The sequence below is a fragment of the Achroia grisella genome, unplaced genomic scaffold (assembly GCF_030625045.1).
Source record: "Achroia grisella isolate CSIRO2021 unplaced genomic scaffold, CSIRO_AGI_Agris_v1 utg509, whole genome shotgun sequence".
NCBI lineage: Eukaryota > Metazoa > Arthropoda > Insecta > Lepidoptera > Pyralidae > Achroia > Achroia grisella.
Window position 1 is genome coordinate 3,552,663 of NW_026712902.1, and position 19,019 is coordinate 3,571,681.

At 31.9% G+C, this 19,019-nt stretch overlaps 3 protein-coding genes across 3 annotated transcripts in view; 1 reads left to right on the forward strand and 2 right to left on the reverse strand.

Annotated features, from left to right (window-relative positions):
• The window catches only part of LOC131846250 (unconventional myosin-XV), a 122,496-nt gene extending 113,181 nt beyond the window's left edge, over positions 1–9,315 (reverse strand). Inside the window, exon 1 of the mRNA XM_059195511.1 lies at positions 9,116–9,315. The gene's annotated coding sequence lies outside the window, so the exon portion shown is untranslated. The remainder of the gene's footprint in view (positions 1–9,115) is intronic.
• A 1,607-nt stretch (positions 9,316–10,922) lies between these two features.
• Positions 10,923–12,401, forward strand: LOC131846333 (protein BUD31 homolog). The gene is made up of 2 exons (XM_059195611.1): positions 10,923–11,174; positions 11,551–12,401. The coding sequence occupies exons 1-2, from the start codon at positions 11,081–11,083 to the stop codon at positions 11,889–11,891; spliced, it is 435 nt and encodes a 144-aa protein (XP_059051594.1). The 5' UTR covers positions 10,923–11,080; the 3' UTR covers positions 11,892–12,401.
• A 1,764-nt stretch (positions 12,402–14,165) lies between these two features.
• On the reverse strand, positions 14,166–18,887 carry LOC131846323 (innexin inx2-like). The gene is made up of 4 exons (XM_059195598.1): positions 18,434–18,887; positions 16,150–16,338; positions 15,204–15,343; positions 14,166–14,696 (listed from the first exon to the last, which is right to left on the reverse strand). Exons 1-4 carry the CDS (start codon positions 18,684–18,686, stop codon positions 14,166–14,168), a joined length of 1,113 nt encoding a protein of 370 aa, XP_059051581.1. The 5' UTR covers positions 18,687–18,887.
• Positions 18,888–19,019: the final 132 nt, after the last annotated feature.

Consider the following 19,019-nt stretch of genomic DNA (forward strand, 5'->3'; position numbering starts at 1 on the left):
ACCTTATTGATGTACATAGTATTGAATACTTACTACAATACATAATGCTTTATTACATTCCACAATGTTTAGAATAGTAGATTTTCTCAGTAGATACCATGTGACGTGACAAACATGACTATATCTATGGTATGCATAAAGTTTATATTTCTTCACAATATTGCCTAACAAATTGACGAGAGTACCATAGATACGATCAACTGATCAAGTAACGGTAGGGTCTGTTACTAATGCCAATGGAATCTTGCAGAATGTCTTGCATGCCATTCAAGCGAGTAGGCCCTACCTAATATTATAAAGTAGGTAAGCATGTACTCATTCGGTTGTGTCGCAAACTCGCATTAGTACCTACTTAACGTTACTGCACAGATAATTAATATGCAATTATGTTCTACGATTTAATGTGATTTTTTCAATTATAAACGCTCTTATTTCCTGTTTTAATTGAGGTTATAAAGAGCCTATATGTAGATACCGGCAAATAACTGAGCAATGACCACCATTTTGTTTACCACGTGACTTGCGCAGTAAAAATTTTACTTACAAAATAGTCTACTGCGCTAGTTTTATTCTCTATGGTTGGTTATTAGATGATTGCCGCGAAAACATCACATACAATTTATAAATGTTACGACGTCGTTTACATATGTATCTACGTTACGATGGATTTTTCCATGAGATTTTAAGCAAATATCGATCTGAAGATCTATATGATCTACTTAGATTCCGGGTAGTCGTTTGCTGGATGGCGGTACGGAAATTGTGAGAAAGAGATAGTAGAGTCCAGTTTGAGGTTTGAAATTTGCCGCTTTATTCTTTATTATATGGTCTTGGACAAATGACATTATAATAGAATTTATTTTGAGTTTGAGCATTACAATTTTTTTTTATGAACTTTATAAATATATTTATTAGCAAGAAATGATCATCTATAAAAATGCGGGCACAAAATACCTAATAAAAACTGATACAGAAAAAACATTAAATAAAAAATACTAATTAGTAGCTGATGAAACTATGAACAAGGACAGATTCTTTTTTCAAAATTATTTCGAACTATTTGTAATGACAACATATAGGGAGTATTTTTTTGTTGTATATTAAAACTTCAGATTTCGAACGTCACTAAATAAAAAAAATAACATATGTTTAAATTGTATAAAATACAGACAAAGATTTAAATGAAAATAATACAGATAAATAAAGTTATATGTATTTCTTGTAGGAATTGAAACTACTTGTTCTTCTTGTGACGAGTCTGCTTTCCGGATGCGCGGTAGAATAAAAAAAAATAACGTGACTAAAATAGTGCTTGATCAATTTAGAATAACATCAAAGAATTATTCTTTGATTATTTCATTCAATGTTACAACTTGACGATTCGATGCATAATTAACCTAAAACAGAACAGCTGTGTAGGCTGCAGAGAATGTCAAGCTCGCGATTGCGAATTGCAAATTGAATACAGTTAGAAGAGCGATTACTATTGCTATTGTTTGGCCAAACCGCAAATTTAAACATTTAGAATGAGTTAAAAAAAGTAGTCTCATTATTTGTTGTTACTCAAATCTTTGTTCATCTCGCTTTACTTTCTCCAATAGATATTATCTTCAATTTTGTGAAGATGTGCTAATGCGACGGCTTTAGTATACCGATATATAAAGCTATTATTCATATTGAGTTGACTGTTTGATTTAATATACGTCGCGGTGGCTTTATTAAGTATACTTTAATGTTCTGAAACACGCTATTAAAATTTAGGGCCGTAAATGTATAAATAGCGTAACGAAAATTGCAAATTTAAGTGACAAATCTTTATTGTGGTGCAAAACAATTTTAATATAGTGAAAATATTGGATCTTTTGAGATGAGAATGAGATTCTATGTATGTTCGTCTTCCGTCACTAAGCACGATCTGATAATCCCCAAATCAATCAAACCTATATGAATTAATTAATTGGTTTGATTAAATAATTTGGTTTAACTCCGAATTGACGGTAGATTTGACATATCAAATTTACCGTCAATTCGGAGTGTTTTCGAGTGAAGAAAAACAGATTCATTTTTAAATTCAAATTTGGGAGAATATAGTGACCACCAGCATACGTTATTGCAATTCTGCCAAAAGAAAATACTACAATCGGTGGAAAACTTTGATTACCCATACAACTTACATTCTATGTCGGTTTTATTTGCTAAACGTCTCTTCTCGGTACTTGGAAATGCAAAACCGGTTGGCTAAGTGGTATTTTAAATTTACTGGTTGCATATTCAGGACACATGTGCCTTTACCGCACTGTACTGCTCATAATTAATGGTGTAATCAAGATTTTTGCCCCATAAAAACAGATTTCATCTGGTACGACCTTGATAGCATAGTGGGTTTGAGGCTGCGAGGGATTTCGATGGTTACGAGTCCAAACCCACAATATAAACAATTTTAGTGTTGAGTGGCTGTTTTTCTACATGCTTATAAAAAAAAGCATGAATTAGCACTGCTCAGTTTACATGGCATGTAAATTAGTGATATTTAATCTAATCTAAGAGTTACACGAAAAAGTTAGGTAAACTGGAAACTGAAAAAAGTTATCATTTTTCATATAAATAGATTATTATACTAAATATATCGAGATCCCTAATTGACACAGGAGTTTCAGTCCCTGGTAGTTAAATATGATAGTTTTAACAGGGCCACACTACGGCAACCCGTCTACTGGATGTCTAGTTCTTTACCTTTGTTAAATTATTACTGATCTTCCGGAACTGCAACTAAGTTCGAACATTTAATAGCTTTACATTTAGAATAAAATGTTTACGATCATATATTAAAGAGTACCGACATCATTGTATGACATCATTTGCAGCCAGTCACGAGCAAAGTCATCAGAAACAACAAAAACTTTAATAAAACACGTAAGCATTGAATATTGCGAAGTGAATACGATTTGAGATTATAATAGAACTAATCAAGCTTTTGGATACAAGAACGTTTTATAATTCAACAGTTTTTTTAGATACTTAACGGATTCGATCGCGTGGAATAAATAATTTTACAGTTTTACACAGTGTAACATGTATGTAAAGATGGACTTACGCACATAAAGAATATAAGATCAACACTTTTTCAACAACTTAAACGTAGATTCAGTTAGATTTGGATTAAAATAGATTCTTCGTAAGTGTAAAGCGGTGGTACGTTATTTCATTGAATTAATGATTATAATAATTATAATTATAAATAAAAAGTAATAGTAATAATAAATAGTATTATATAGAAATTACACCGGCTTAGCACGTGTGCAGTATTTGTAGGTATGTTATTATTTGAAATAAAATACAGCATACGTTGCTTGTTGATAACGAAGTTTTATACCCATACATGTATATGAAATAATTTATGAATTCGAGTTTAGCCATAACATACAAAATATGAAATCTTATGAGCGGTAAATAAAAAAAATGTTATGACTATTCAAAAGTGCTTAAATAAAGGATTTTCTATTCTATTCTTATCTACCGGACTACCACTGCGAATTATGTAAGGATTTTTTTTTAAGTGTGGTGGTAGTTTAAACTTGCTGCCTGCGCTAACAGTATACGCTGGCGGGTTTCTCTGCTAGTGGAGAATGATAACATTCGCATGAATTTAAAGTTCTTACATATGAGTGATATATTAGAAAACATTTCAAGAAAAGCTACTATAGTCACGATAAACAGAATGGTTTTCAGTGTCTTTTTGAGTTTAGAACGTTCAGAACTGTCAATCATACGAAATAGGACCTTAACACGAAATACTAAGCAACATAGTCACTATCCGGGCAGAAGACGAAACTGTCACATGACCGTTGACTGGCTGGTTATTAGCGTTCGTAATACGAATTCTCCAGGCAATTCAGTTTAAACCTTATATTGCCTATGAATAAGAGTCCATAGTGCGCCCCCATCACAGCGAATTCACTAGAAATTAACAACAATGGTTTCCTGGGGACCGCGTAGAGCTCGCATTGCCATTGTAAGTACCTTACAATTTACAATTGTACAGGTACCTACTTATTAGTTTTTTTATATGAATGACGTTTTAGTTCTTTACACGCATATATTCAGTGTAATAATTATAAAATACGTGTTTTCATCAATAATGTCTTCCGCTATTCACGAAAGCAGAATTACGAGTATTTCGGTAATATTTTCTATGCGTGCATAACTATAAATTAATTGGCGAGCCATCAGAAAGTGTTTAACATTCGTAATATAGCAGTGAAATCTAACAAATCCACAACAGACAACCGCTTTCTATCGAATTGGTTAGCGTGGCTAGCGTGTTGACGGTTACATGTCAAATTTGTGAATCAAGACGTTTCTCGTATGATATATAATATAATAATATCCCTAGACAATTCACACAACGCCATCTAGTCCCAAGATAAATAGAGCTTGCGTTATAAGTACTAAACTGATATTTACATTTACATTTTCTTTCAATATGAACAATCATAATCGTGAATACTAATGTTTGTATCGTGCGAGGAATCAAATCCGCTACCATAGAAAGTAAAAGTCTGTACTAGACCACCGAGACTGTGAACTGTCAGTGGGTTGGTTCAGCCCATATTTTCAACTGACTATTTAGCTTCCCACAGTTATTTATATATTATATCTTATTCATTTATTCGTCTTGAATCTCCGAGCACTTGATACCGATGAGACTGCCCTGAAAAGTGTACTCAGCAATAATAGTATTGCTTATAATAAATTGCCACCGTAGATAAATATGGATAACGTGACCAGACGTCCCGTTTTGAACGAAACTATCCCTTTTTATAATAACGAGACCGTGTTCTCGAAATGAACTCTGGTATGCAAAAATATTTTAGTTTAGAAAATTTGAGTAGTCGAGCCGGCCGGTTGTCATATTCATCAATTAAGGTGGATCTAAAAATACACGCCAAGAGTTTCATTCTTACTTAAAATCTTCACCAACTATATCAGAGCAAAGTTTCTCCTACAAATAAAACTAAACAAAGTGTTTACATATATTCAAATTCAAATTAAAAAATCATTTTTTCCTAGGACATTTTAGCAATTTTTTTATTCTATAATTATTTCCCTATCGTCCAGTTCAGTATACAGATTCAATTGAGAATAACTGGCTAGAAACTCAATTGAATTTCTTTTTTATAGGTGTATATATCTAACATTGAATGAAAATCCCGTGCATGAACAACTATTGCCATGCCCACTCGTCATTCAAGTAATCATTTAGTGAGTTGACCTATTTATATTTATCGGGTATATTTTTTAATTCGCAACTTTTAAGCTAACTAAATAAATGTTCCGTTTTGAGACAATGAATCAGTCACGAAAAATGTCACGTTAAATATGGATCTGACCCACACTCAGAAGATAAAGAGATTCTACACGAACTATGTCTTAACATTAAACACATTAAAGGTTTACTTGTGAAATACCGTGGCACTTGTCAGTAACTGGTTCACATTTAATAATAAAAATTATAGTATATAACGTTCAAAATGTCTTGTAATATTAAATTCTCCACTTAATTAAGATTGGGCAAACAAAGAGTAAAACGTAAGTTTTTTGAATGAGGCAGTTCTCACGTAGATTTCAATGATATAAGCGCCTCCCAAAAGAAGCGTATTGCAAGAGAACATGTTCAATAATTTCATGGTCTTAACATGTTAGTCCTTTCGCTGAAATTGGTTAGACTGAGATACTTACTATCTTAGTCTACTTTGGTGAGAGATTAGGCAGAAATTACAGAATAAGAAGCATCATCAATTGGACAAAAATATCTCAAATTTTACATGACGTGTTTTTTTCTGTTTTAGGTATAAACGCGTTTAATTCTCAAGAAATGCATAGGAATGTATATGAAATTAAAGGAGCCATGAACTTTAGCTAAATAAATTCTTGCTATAATATGTATATCTATATGTACAATACTATATAATTATATTTCCCTTGTTCACGGCATCACGTGAGAACGACTGGACTTATTTCGCTAACTCTTTTTTTGTTGCGTTCGGTATAGTCAGGAGAAGACTTCTTATGAAAGAAAAAACTAGAGACTAAGAAATTTGCGCGGAATATTACCTAAGTTAATTGCGAATTCAATATAGTTAAGACTCAGCCCGTTTAGATAATAAAAATATTGGTAATTCTGTTACATATATATATTTTCCTAATAGCAAATAATAACTGCACGACCTGCGGTTGAAATAAACGTAATGATCAGAAGACGTGACCTAACGTCAGTGTGAGCGCCTCGGGTATACAACAAAGAATCCTTGAAATCTACACGATTTCTGATTCTTCCTTCCGTGATTAATTATATTGTGTTGACGGTAAGTAATAGAATTTACATATTATTATATATGTTTGTGCAGTAGCAGGTTTGGACTCAATCTTATCTAGAGAACATTTAAGTATAAATTTAATAGTATTTATAAATCGCTTAAGAGACTGCGAACCCAGATGGGCCGCTGAAGGTACAACTTGATAAAATGGGGTGTCGCTTCAAGGGAGGCTTACGACTGCAGAGCACCATCCCAGACTATGACTCACCTATTGTCCTGTCCTTTGTGCCCATCAACTGCACAAAGGAAGATCTAAAAAATGCAACAGATTGCACAAAAGTTGTTGCAATATTCTGGGGAAAGTGCATTTAGTTGCCATTAAAATGAAAGAAGAAGACGTATTTATTGTGTAAAGGATAGACGTTGGGTGGATACTTGATTGTTGTTGGAAGGACGTTGACTACTCCATAGTTCGAATATAGACTGCATTTATTACTATAGATTATTGCTTTTATATGTGGTTGCTGCTTTGGAGCACTCTACACCTTAAAGGGGTACAATTAGCAACTGCTACATGGCATTGTATACCAGCTAACCTTTATTTATGTCAGAATAATCTTCAGAAAGGCCCACCGGCTTAGCGGCCGACCGGATTCTGACCACCTAAAAATCAGACGGCTCTTCGTCATCAAACCTATCGCTGAGGTCATGGGAACTTTTTGCATTCATCTAAGACGTATACCTAACCTAACGAACCTAAAAATCATTGACAATTGATGAATCTTTCATTGACAATTAATTTGTGTTTGTACATTTTCATCAGTCGGTAATATAATAAATCAAACTTAAATAAATCAATTTGTAAAAACTTCTGTTCATGCCAAAAATTCTGACAAACACAGAATAATAAAAATGCAAATAAAAGTTAATATACTTGTTATTTTAAATCTATTTTGTCTATTCCAAACTAGAAATTACAAGAAACCAGATTTAATTTCCATTCAGTGGTTGCCTAGCAGACCATAATAACCGGTCTAGTCATTCCTAGAAAGGACTAAATTTATAAGCAACCTACGCAACATCCGGAAGAGGTTTCTTGTTTCTTGGTTAATCAGGATTGTAGCAGCTTACATTATGCTCACGTCAGAAATTAATAACGACAATCCAAGATTTCGACCAATTTTAGATTGATCCTATGCCTACCTTCAGATCGATCTCTAATCTGCGTCTCAATATGACGGTCAATGGACAACGAGTGAAATATATAATATCTCACGATAATGCACTTAGGAAGGGGGATTGTGAGTAATGTGTTAGGATAACCTTCACGCGGTTCCCCCTGGAAACCACAGTGATTAATTCCTGGTGAAATAATATATTTTTAAATTATATTTAGAAATAAATTGATATTTTTAGGAATAAATAGATTTTTACCTTTATCAGTAATTCGATTAACAGAAATATTTTTGGACTTCTATAAGTACCAATGTAGTTTTCAGTTATATTTTCTCTATTTGTATCTATCTTTACTCCGATTTGGATTAGAAAACTCAAAAAAATTTAGTATGCAAATTCTTCTCACATCACAACAATCAATTATCGACTGTCAACTGTTTTTTTAACTATAATGGTGACATCGCATCGGTGGGTTATCTGACCTCATTTTATTCATGTCCTATCATCTTCCACTTGTCCCGCTAGTGTATACCGTTACCGCAGGTGGGTGCACCATTCCATAATCTTTTCTTCATTCCATAAACAAGAAACGTACTACAGACAGATCGCAGTAATTAATCACTCTATCTCAGTCCTAAGTGCATTTTATTTTATGGATGATGAGGGAATGGTGCACCCGCCTGCATTAACGCATTACGCTGGCGGTGCACCAATGGAGGGTGATAAGATGAGAATAAGGTCAGGTCAGTTAGCCCATCGTGGTAAATTCTTCAGGAATTTATTATAATTTCCACGGGGTAAGAGTGGAGGTCATCCTGATATGGTACATTACTAGCAAGCGTCCTCAGTCCACATTACTAACAATTCCCTTCCCCCCAGTGTGGCTGTGTTTATACTTTATCAAGAACTCAGAAACCGGCACACAAGGTTATTGACTGAGGTCACGTCGAGTTGGCACAACAACCCTAGAGGGCAGGCTTGGTTTGCATTTTACAAACTACTATAAAAATCTGGTGTCACTAATAAATTCGGGATAAACTCTCAATTTTTATTAAATTAGGCTCACTGTTTGACCTAGTTTTCATTCCGATACGCGATCTCAATATTTTTTGTTTCGAATAAGTATTGAGCAAAATGTTTGCAGGCGTCTTTCTTAATTCGTAGATAGTTACCTAAGTGCCTAATCATTATAGAGATAGTTACCTGTAGATAGTTCAATTTTTGTATTAAACAGAATAGCTTATTAAAAATAAATACATAACTACGTAATGCGTGATTCAATGGTCACTTTCATAATAAAAGTATGTAGAAAGGCGAAACAGTACCCAGTTATCTGCTATTTATTATCTAGATTCTAGTAGCAGATTCGAGCAGACGAAAATTCGTGGAAATAAGAATTGTAAGGTCGTTTAGTATTTATTTACAAATACCCCGTTTTGTTGTATATAGGTGATAAAATATTAATTAGGAATAGTAGTTTGTAGTTAAATATTCTAAATCAACATTAAAGTGGTATAATTTAAAAGCTTTTAATAAAAATGATGAGTAGAACGCTGGAGGCAATAACAAAACTCCAACGTCACCCAGACACGTAGGTATACCTACTTTAGAAGTAGACTTACAAGTAAATAAGCTACGAGACACCCGAAGTTCCTTGAAAACCTCCGTCAACTTTCACTAAACTTCATAACACAAATATTTTCACTGTTGTCACTATTATACACTTAATAATAACCAACAGACACTCATAAAACAGCAGTATACACACATATTTTGATTACACCGTATTTTAGCAAAACCAAAATCCGGTGTCGTCACAGCGCTGTCGCGGACGAATAAAAAGACTGGTTGATTGAACGAACTGGAGGTTGCGCGAGCGCAACACCGCATTCCACGACTTCTAATCGAGGTCCGTAACTTGTATGCGTCTCTCTCTAACCTACGGAAAAGCGTCGCGTGAGATAGGAACAAACTTATATCCCAACTCTTAATAATGATTATGCTAACCTGTGTTGTAGGTAGGTTAGGTAGGGTCCGTTATTTATACACAGGTAAAAGTGATACTTATTGTTAGATAATTAAATAATATTTACGATGATAATTACATTCATTAATGAAACAACTATTTTACACCCATATTTTTAGAAATTAATTATCCGGTTGTTCTAATACAATATTAGCAAGTATAAAGAATAAATACGCAATTATTAAACCAAAGCATAGGTAAGTACTTTTTTTTGGTTTATTTTGTACTCAAATTTATAAGTAATCAGATTAGTATACCTCCATAATAGGTATATATAAATAAAAACAAAATATACAAATTCAGTAATGTAAATAAATATATTATTACAATTAGAATTTTCAAATTGCAGATATGAGTACAAGTTTTAATATACTACGTAGGCTATCTGTCAAAAATAAAGACTAATTGGAACCTAAATAAAATTAAGAATGTAGCAGCAACTTATTATTTAAATCTCTATGTGTAGCATCACAGATATGTGTAGCCATATGGAAGTACCGTAATACCTATGTTAATAACTGTATTTGTTGTATGTTTTGTCAGTTGTTTCTGTAATGTTTCTAAGTTTGAAGTATATTTTTGATATATTAAAAGGTTTTTTATTTCATGTTTAATTATTTTTCGCTAAAAACAGACACACATAAAAATACGACATGTTTACAGTTAATTACAAATTAATCTAACGCCTGATGAATAAACGTTAGCAAAAACAGTTTCATGTTAAATCGATTGCTGAATTTAGTGAGCATTAATTAATTTTAGGTTCTAATTTGGCTATATCACAAGTCAAATAGAAAAACTAAAATAAAACTTATGATATGAACACCAGTCTTATAAAAAGAAAGTTTGTCGATGAGTTCGTTAGTTTGATTATCCATTAAGTTTATAATTCATATAATCTCAAATTTAAAACACATTGTTTTGAACTAAAAACAATTTTATACATCACAAACGAAATGTAACTTTAGTTAATGTTCCCAGTCTTAGGGTCTTAATTCAGAAATTCAACCTAGACTCAACTCTCAAAATTGAATTCAACTACGAAGGACAGATACTAGTCATCCGGACCCCCCTAACCGTTGGGTTGAACCTCTTTGCCCTGGCATCAACTCTGGGGGCAACAAACCCCGAGTAGCTGGGTCGAAATAAGCCATTCGAGGGTGGGAATAAACATTTACAGAAATACTAAACTAAACCTAACTTAAGAACTAGTGCCATACTCGGGGTCAATTTTTATTTAATTTTATTAATTTTTTAGTATCTGATTTTTTTTTAAGTATTTATAGTATAGAAACTATTGTCTGCCAATACAATTGTAAACGAATGAAGCCCGAAATAACAGCTACTGTCAAAACATAACTGACAACTAAATCTGTCAGTGTCAATGTTTGTTAACACTTGACAGTACAGTATATAAAGAAGCATTGCATTGTGTTTATTTAATTTTAATTATTAAATTCAAAACTAGTTTTTTATCTTGTATTTCATCGAGCATCAGTAAACTTCAAATATTGCCAATATTATTAATATCTTGGACAATTAAGTATACGAGGATATCGAAATGCCAAAAGTTCGCCGTAGTCGCAAATCGCCACCAGAAGGATGGGAATTGATCGAACCCACTCTAGAAGAATTGGAGCAAAAGATGCGAGAAGGTTTGATATTTTTGTCCTCTTCAACATATCCCAGGTTTATTCTGAAGTCGACGAAAATCGTTAACCTTTCATGTGTTTATTATTATTAACCTTACTGATTCATTGATAGAGAAAACCAAATCAAAACGCAAAGTAAACAACCGAAGACACATATTTCATACATTCTTAATTTAAGAGCCGCCCTCTTGTTTATGGGCTATTTATTTTTTATTTATGGGGCTATATATGCTTAGATATTTCTTTTAACATTTCATTGTTTACTAACAAGCAGTGACTTGCAATAGCACTGAATATCTGGAGTTCATAAATAACATATCACAGTAAATTCCGTTTATATAATGTGTACAATTTTCTAACTTGTCATTATTCTCCACAGCCGAAACAGAGCCACATGAGGGAAAACGTAAACAAGAATCTCTATGGCCAATATTCAAAATACACCATCAAAAATCTAGATACATATATGACTTGTTTTATAGAAGGAAAGCTATAAGCAGAGAACTTTACCAGTATTGCTTAGATGAAAAAATAGCTGATGCAAATCTAATCGCCAAGTGGAAGAAAACTGGTTATGAAAATCTATGCTGTTTGAGATGTATTCAGACTAGAGACACAAATTTTGCCACAAACTGCATTTGTAGAGTACCAAAAAGCAAGTTGGAAGAAGGTAGGATTGTTGAATGTGTTCATTGTGGGTGCAGAGGATGTTCAGGATAAAAAAGTATTATAAAATTGTAGCATGCAAGTTGCTGGAACTTAATTATGTAACACAGTTAATCATTTTCATTTGAAACACAAATACATGTAATTTACATTTGCAAACAGTATGAATTAACATCTAAATCCAACTCCGACACAATATAAATATATTAGCAAGGTTTTAATGTCTCTATTAAAACCTTTTTAGAGACAATCTTCTTAGCATTCCATGTATTCACAGAGTCAGGTCGTGAACTTTTAACATCTGTTACATTTCAGAATTACTAGCAACTGTATTACACAATTAAGTCACTTTTGATTAAAAAAAAAATATTGCATTTCATGTCAGCATGACTATGACTAGTTTATAATAATTTAAATTTGATATTTACATTATAGTGGCATAAACACAATAGCTCTAGAAACATTTGTTGTAGATCTAGAAAAAATATGTTTTCTCTTTTTGTAATTACAAACTTGCGTATGATTATTACCAATCACAATTAACTTAAAATATCTAACTGTATGTTTTAGTAAATTAAACAATATGTACATAAACTTTAAATTGATTACATACCTTGTTAATAGCTTAATTTTCTTTAATTTGTTTTGAAATCAGTTATGGAAGGCTATAATATTATTTTGTACAAATAAACTGCTGTTGAGTTTATATTTATATTATTTATATTTTTTCAAATATAATGCCACTAAATTGAAATACTTCATTTCTGTGCATGAAATAACATGATTAATAGAAATAATCTTTACTGAAAAAACTTTAAATTGCTTATTTATATGGTTGAGATGCCTCATTCCGATTTTTACTTGAGAATAGTATAATGTTGGTAAATTATTGTGTATAAAGAAGCTTGTGTTCAAATTGTATTGTCTAAATAATGTTTAATTAAATAAAGGATTAAATTGAATTCAACTATAGACTATACAAAATAATGCACACAACAAAACTATTAATGAAAACAAAACCCATACTTATCTTTACTAATATGGCACTAATGTACTTTAAATATATAAAGTATCTATATATTGATACTTTTGTGGTATTTTAACAATTTAATGGTAAATATTTATCCACCATTAAATTATCTTAAATTCTGTTAACTACATACATTTATCTGAAGTTTTTAATATTTGTCTTTACCCATGTTTAATCAAGTGAAAATTAATTTAAAAGTTGTGTTCATAGTTATGGTATAGATTATAATTATTTCTTCTAAGTACCATTTGGTATTCCGAACCTGAAAGTTACTATATAATACCTATTCCTTATGGAATGCTGACTTTTTAAATTCACTTAACATTAATAGTTTTGTGCTAAATGAATTGTAAAGGGTAGTGCAGTATTAAAAATACAGATTTTTTTTGAAAACTTTATGAAAATATGGCACAATATTTCTTAGCATTAATAACAATTGTCCTAATTATTGTCTGTTTCGATAAGGTACTTGCTGTACTGTAAACATTAGAATTGACAATAAATTAAATTAAGTATTATAATTTTTTACTATCTAGTTATTAAATGCAAAGCAAATCACAACCATGTTTTTTCTTAAATATAAATTAAACAAATCCTCCTTATAATACTTAAATTGGCAATAACAGCATAGATAATTATAGTACTATGTAACAGTTACATTAGAATTAAGAAAAAATAAACTGAAAAATAACTCGGGATTAAAGTCACATAATCACTGATAATAGCAAACAAAATAAAATCATATTAAACTTAAAAAACATTACTAGGTAATTTTTATGAACCTAGCATAAAAATATAATCATATTAATTAAGAATTCAAATTAAGACAAAAAATTAACATTACAAATTACAAAAAAAAAAAATAACAATTCGACAATAACAAGAAAAAAAAAATATATTACAGTAATACCCCAACTAGGATTAATAATATTTTTTTTTATTTTCATAATGTTCAACATTTGTTTATTAGTTTTTAATTTAAGTGAAAAATCTACTTCAATTTCAAGATTTTGATATAACTATACCGAAATAATAGACACCACCTCGTAGAACAGTAAGTGCAACGGGAAATATTATTTATGGCCTAATACAAATCATAGGTATTAGACATAATTACATAAATGTAATATATACATTTTTATGAACGACAACATTTGTGACACATCTCCTTATTACTACTCAGGCTCTCATACGCAAGGACTCCTCTGCACAATATAATATAAAAGTAAGGGGTATTACTGTATTTGGTTAGTAGAATAATATTAAGTTATGCTTAGTGTTGCTACACTGGATACAAATTAAACCACAAAGGTTTTACGTTCAAACTCCTTTGAAATTTCTATAATCAAATCTTTATACATAATTGGGTTCATATTTTTGCCTAGCAAATACAGGATAAACCAATCGCCATACCCGAAACGCTTAATTAACTTTGAAACTATACTTCTCTTGGTGTATTTAATTTGGCCCATTACCATCATTGTGCGTAGTGGAGCTAGAGTGAAGACAAGCAAGCGAAACAGTACCGCTAATGCTGACACAAAGGCCAGTAGTATCAACCAAAACCACAGTACAACGAATATCTTTTCATTAACGATGTTCAGCGGGAGTACACATAGTCTATCTCTAAGCTGTAAAGTCCCACTCGGTCCGTATTTCCTCAGCCAGCATTTTGTTAGTTTAGGGAAGAATTGATCCATGGGGTTGACGACGTCGAAATCAATCATGTTATCAGGTACACGAGGCATATGCGTGAATACTGCTACTGCGGCGCCATAATTGCGAAACGCACCACCCAGAAATATATCCAGCAAGAATATTTGACCAACCTGCAAATATTATTTTATTATTATTATCATCACAGACAACTTACCTTTATTTAAAAAGTGTCTGTAAACTAATGTGTTTAATGTATCTAAGGAAACTTGTAAGGTGATAAAATGTCCTGAAATAGTTTGTCCCACACACTATATTGTTAAATAAACTACATGCAAAGGTGTTCTCTACAACATGTGGTTGAGGTTTTTAAGGGTCGAAAACGCGAACATGGCACACGGGGGGTGTTTCAGATGTCCATAGACTATAGTTACTGTTTACCATCAGATGGTATGTTTGCTTGATCGCCACCACTGTGGTATAAAAAGTAGTCATAATTTTTTGTCTCAAGGCAATTCACACAGCGCCATCTAGACCCAAGTTAAGCTAGCTAAAGCTTGTGTTAGCGTGTGTGGGTACTAGATAACTGCCTCCCCACAAGTAATGGAAACTTGTCCTCACAGCTATGTGCCATGATAGCCCCTTTTAATTTCAATATATTTCACACAAACAAGGCTTACCACATTGATAAGGTTGAGAATTTCACAAAATGCATAACGGAGGGCGTATGCACTGTGGCTGAAGATATTTGTATTGGCCAGGTAAGAAATCAACTCCCTGCGACGGTTCTCTGACCACTCCTTGGGCACAATTGGACTGTCTGATCATAATAATTAAAAATAACATTAGTTTAACAAAAAGTCAAGTAATTTCAAGCATACATAGTTCTGAAATAATTGTATCCAATGTCAGAGGCGTCTGCACCCCCTAAATGGGTGAAGTTTGGGGTCTCGTGGATAATACTTTTGCCCCACCATCAAGCCTGGGGGCAACAACTCCTGGGAACTGGGTTTAAGCCTCATAAGCAGGTATTAATATTATTAACTTATGTTAGAAACAAATGGCAATATTGTATACAAATAACCTGTATATATAATAAATACTATTATATAGTGTATTAGGTATTGGATTTCCGATAATTGACCCACGTATCGTACGTTATATTTTATCGACGAAACACTATACAAAGGGAGTCTCACCCCTCACCCCTCTGAATGACAGGCATTTTTAAATTTAATATCTCATACTTTACGAGTTCACTGAATCTATTTATTTTTCATGTTTTCACGTAGCCCCCATAAAAGTAGTCTTATTTGAAAGATTATGATATTTGCTAGTATTTAATATAATTGTTGTTAAGTAATGCAAAATAATTCATGAAATCCTTTGGTTTAGCAGACAAATTTGGTAAAATTTCACTATTTTTGTAGTTAATATGCGCTACCTAAAAAACCAGCTTCTAAACACATTGTTTTTTCCATTTAAACTGTTTACAAGGGACTGTGTAAACAATTAAACATCACATTAGTATCGTAATTAAGGCTAATAATTATAAAAAATTGTCAAGCAAACAACTTGTTTACAGTTATTAAATTCAGCATATAATACAAATATGGAGAGGCTTACTTAAATTTGCAGCAAGTGCCTTCAGGCGCCCACCTTCCCAGACTCTCCACAGGTAACGAGGGATGTAGAACATCATTGCCTGACCAAGGAGCACAAAGCAAACCCACTGGTAGTAAGTGTGCTTGATCTGTTGATCATTTTCGGTAGGAGGCCCCACTCCAAAGTAAGCAATATTTTTCCCTTCTTTACCTGAAAACAAGGTTAATAAAGAAATCCTATATTAATATTATAAATGCTGAAGTTTGTGAGTATGAATGAATGTTTGTTATTCTTTCGTGCAAAAACTACTGAACGGATTTTGATGAAACATGATATTTATCTGGTATATATCATATAACTACATATAGTATTGTTTCTATTATAGTGAATATTTCAGAAGTGACTTTTAAAGATTGAGTAAATGATTTTATTGGATATTTTTAACTAACTTTCTAAAAAAAATTTGAATGTACTTTGTTTTTCAAAATTCTTTTCCAATTTATTAGAATATATATACTTTTAGATGTACCCTAGATTAAAAAAAAAAAGTACCCAGTTACTTTATTTAAAAATTTAAATGCAAAGAATAGGACATGATACCTTTCAAATGATAGGTAAAAATGTCATAAAAGTGTACTCTTAAAAAAACAGATAAGATCATTAGGTGTATCTTAGATTATTTGAATTCAAATTAAAAAAACAAGACATGGTAATGCCATGAGGCCAGTTAGTATTGCATGAATCAATTATACAAACAGGAATAATCAAGACATAGGGAAAATCTGTATTATTTACATGTAAATCACATTTACAGAACCAATATAAGGATATTCCATTTAAGGAAAAGGAAAATAACAATATTTATGTATATATATTTATTTTTAAGACAATACAAAATGACTTACATTCATCATCTATTTCTATATATATATATACTGGATTTCCCATTATAAAAATTAAGTTATTATTATGAATACTTTAATATTGCTTAATTAATTTAAAGTTTAATATTGCTACTTCTTACCTTAGCATTACTAGAGTTGTGGTAGATAAAAGGATGATTCTAGGAAGGTTACAACCTGATAGGATACTCTACTAATGGGGTCAATAGACTTCATTATTAATAGTGGTTGTGTAATGGTCGAAATTCAACCATAATTATTTTTAATAACAAGTTTGAACATTATTAAGTTTGTATTGTCAAAGACTATACTGCTATGTATGTGTGTCAAATAGGTAACACATGTAATACATTTTATTTTTATTTTTAATGTATTAGTATATATGCATAATTTAAAACAAAATATTATCATACTCCACTTCTCTATACAAATTATAACTGTGTAAAATTTTCATGCTCCTCCATCTATGAGATTTTCATAAAAAGGCCTACAAAGTTTTGCACACATATTTATAATATCTCACCCTCCACAAGACATGCTTTGGATCAATTACAGTAGTACTCACAGTACTGAAGGAGGGGGAGATGTTTAGTCTGGTTATTCATTAACTGTACCCTATCAGGTCCATCTCCATATAATATGCCTGGAAATTCTCATAGGTCTTGCCTAGTAATTTATTAATGTAGGCTTTACACATTTTACCATTATACACCATAATTAGCATAGGCTACTCTCTTCACAATTCATCATCATTATCCACAAATAAAATGAAAATTTGTTTTGATTAGCTGACATATTCATTACATCTGTCATAATTGAAGACATTAAAATTAAAATAGATGTTGGTATAATATTTGATTGTTTTTTAACTAGTAATGATAACAATTGCAATCTTCCTAATTGTAAAAATATGATAAAACAAGTGATAATTTTCAGGTGTCACATACTGGAGAGTTCCCAGGATACATATTTTGATTATAAACCATATTATATTAAGAAAAAAATCAGGTATAACTTCTCATTATAGGTGTTTTTTATTTTAATTTATTCTAGTTATTAAGCATGGTTCAATTTGATACTAAGAATTATATTAATCATACTATCAGTAAAAAGAATTGATTATTAGTGATGGTGTTGAGTAGTCCCATTGATAGTAATGTATCATGTCAGGTGGACCTTGATGCAGTCCCTTTGGAAACCATCATCAGTCCTGGAGAATCTGCCACAATGTTGTTGGTAACCTGACCTCATGGTCATCCTATCATCCTCTCCACATCCCGCCAGCGTATACCGTTATCGTAGGCAGTTGCACAATTCCATTAAAAGGCTACTGAACTGAGTCATTTTGACTCGAAAGAAAAAAATAAACCGTGAGTTATAGCCAATAAAATGCAAAATCTCACCAACAAGCCTACTCCTCAGCGTGTAGGTCCCATATATCCAACAGTAGCTGTTGACTGCATCGGCGTCGGCATCATTTTCACCATCACTCATACAATGTATGGGCTCCCCGAAAAATTGCTTTGTACTGACTAGTAACGCAAACACCAGCAACATAAGTACAGTTATTTTGTAATGCATACGGAATATATTGTTGTCTGTGCAAACATTTTCAAATTTAAAAAAAGCCCTAAAGGGCATAAAAAGGTTAATCATATTGATTTCACAATTCACTGAAACGAACTAGATGGCTTAAAGAAATTTGCCGACTTGATATTTCTAAAGAAGCTACCCCCAATAAGATAAATATAAATATTACAGTCACAGAAGGTAAAATAATTTTTTATATTTTAATTTTTGATGCCAAAAGATGACTAATTAAGCCAGTTTTGTCTATGCTATATTACATTTTCGAATCGACAATTACTGTTTTCTACAAGAGCAAAACAATGTATCCTCAAAATGTACATATTCTAACATGAGGAACTAGAATATTGATGTTCTGTGTGAGGAACTATTGTATTTATATACCTACATTATTATGACATT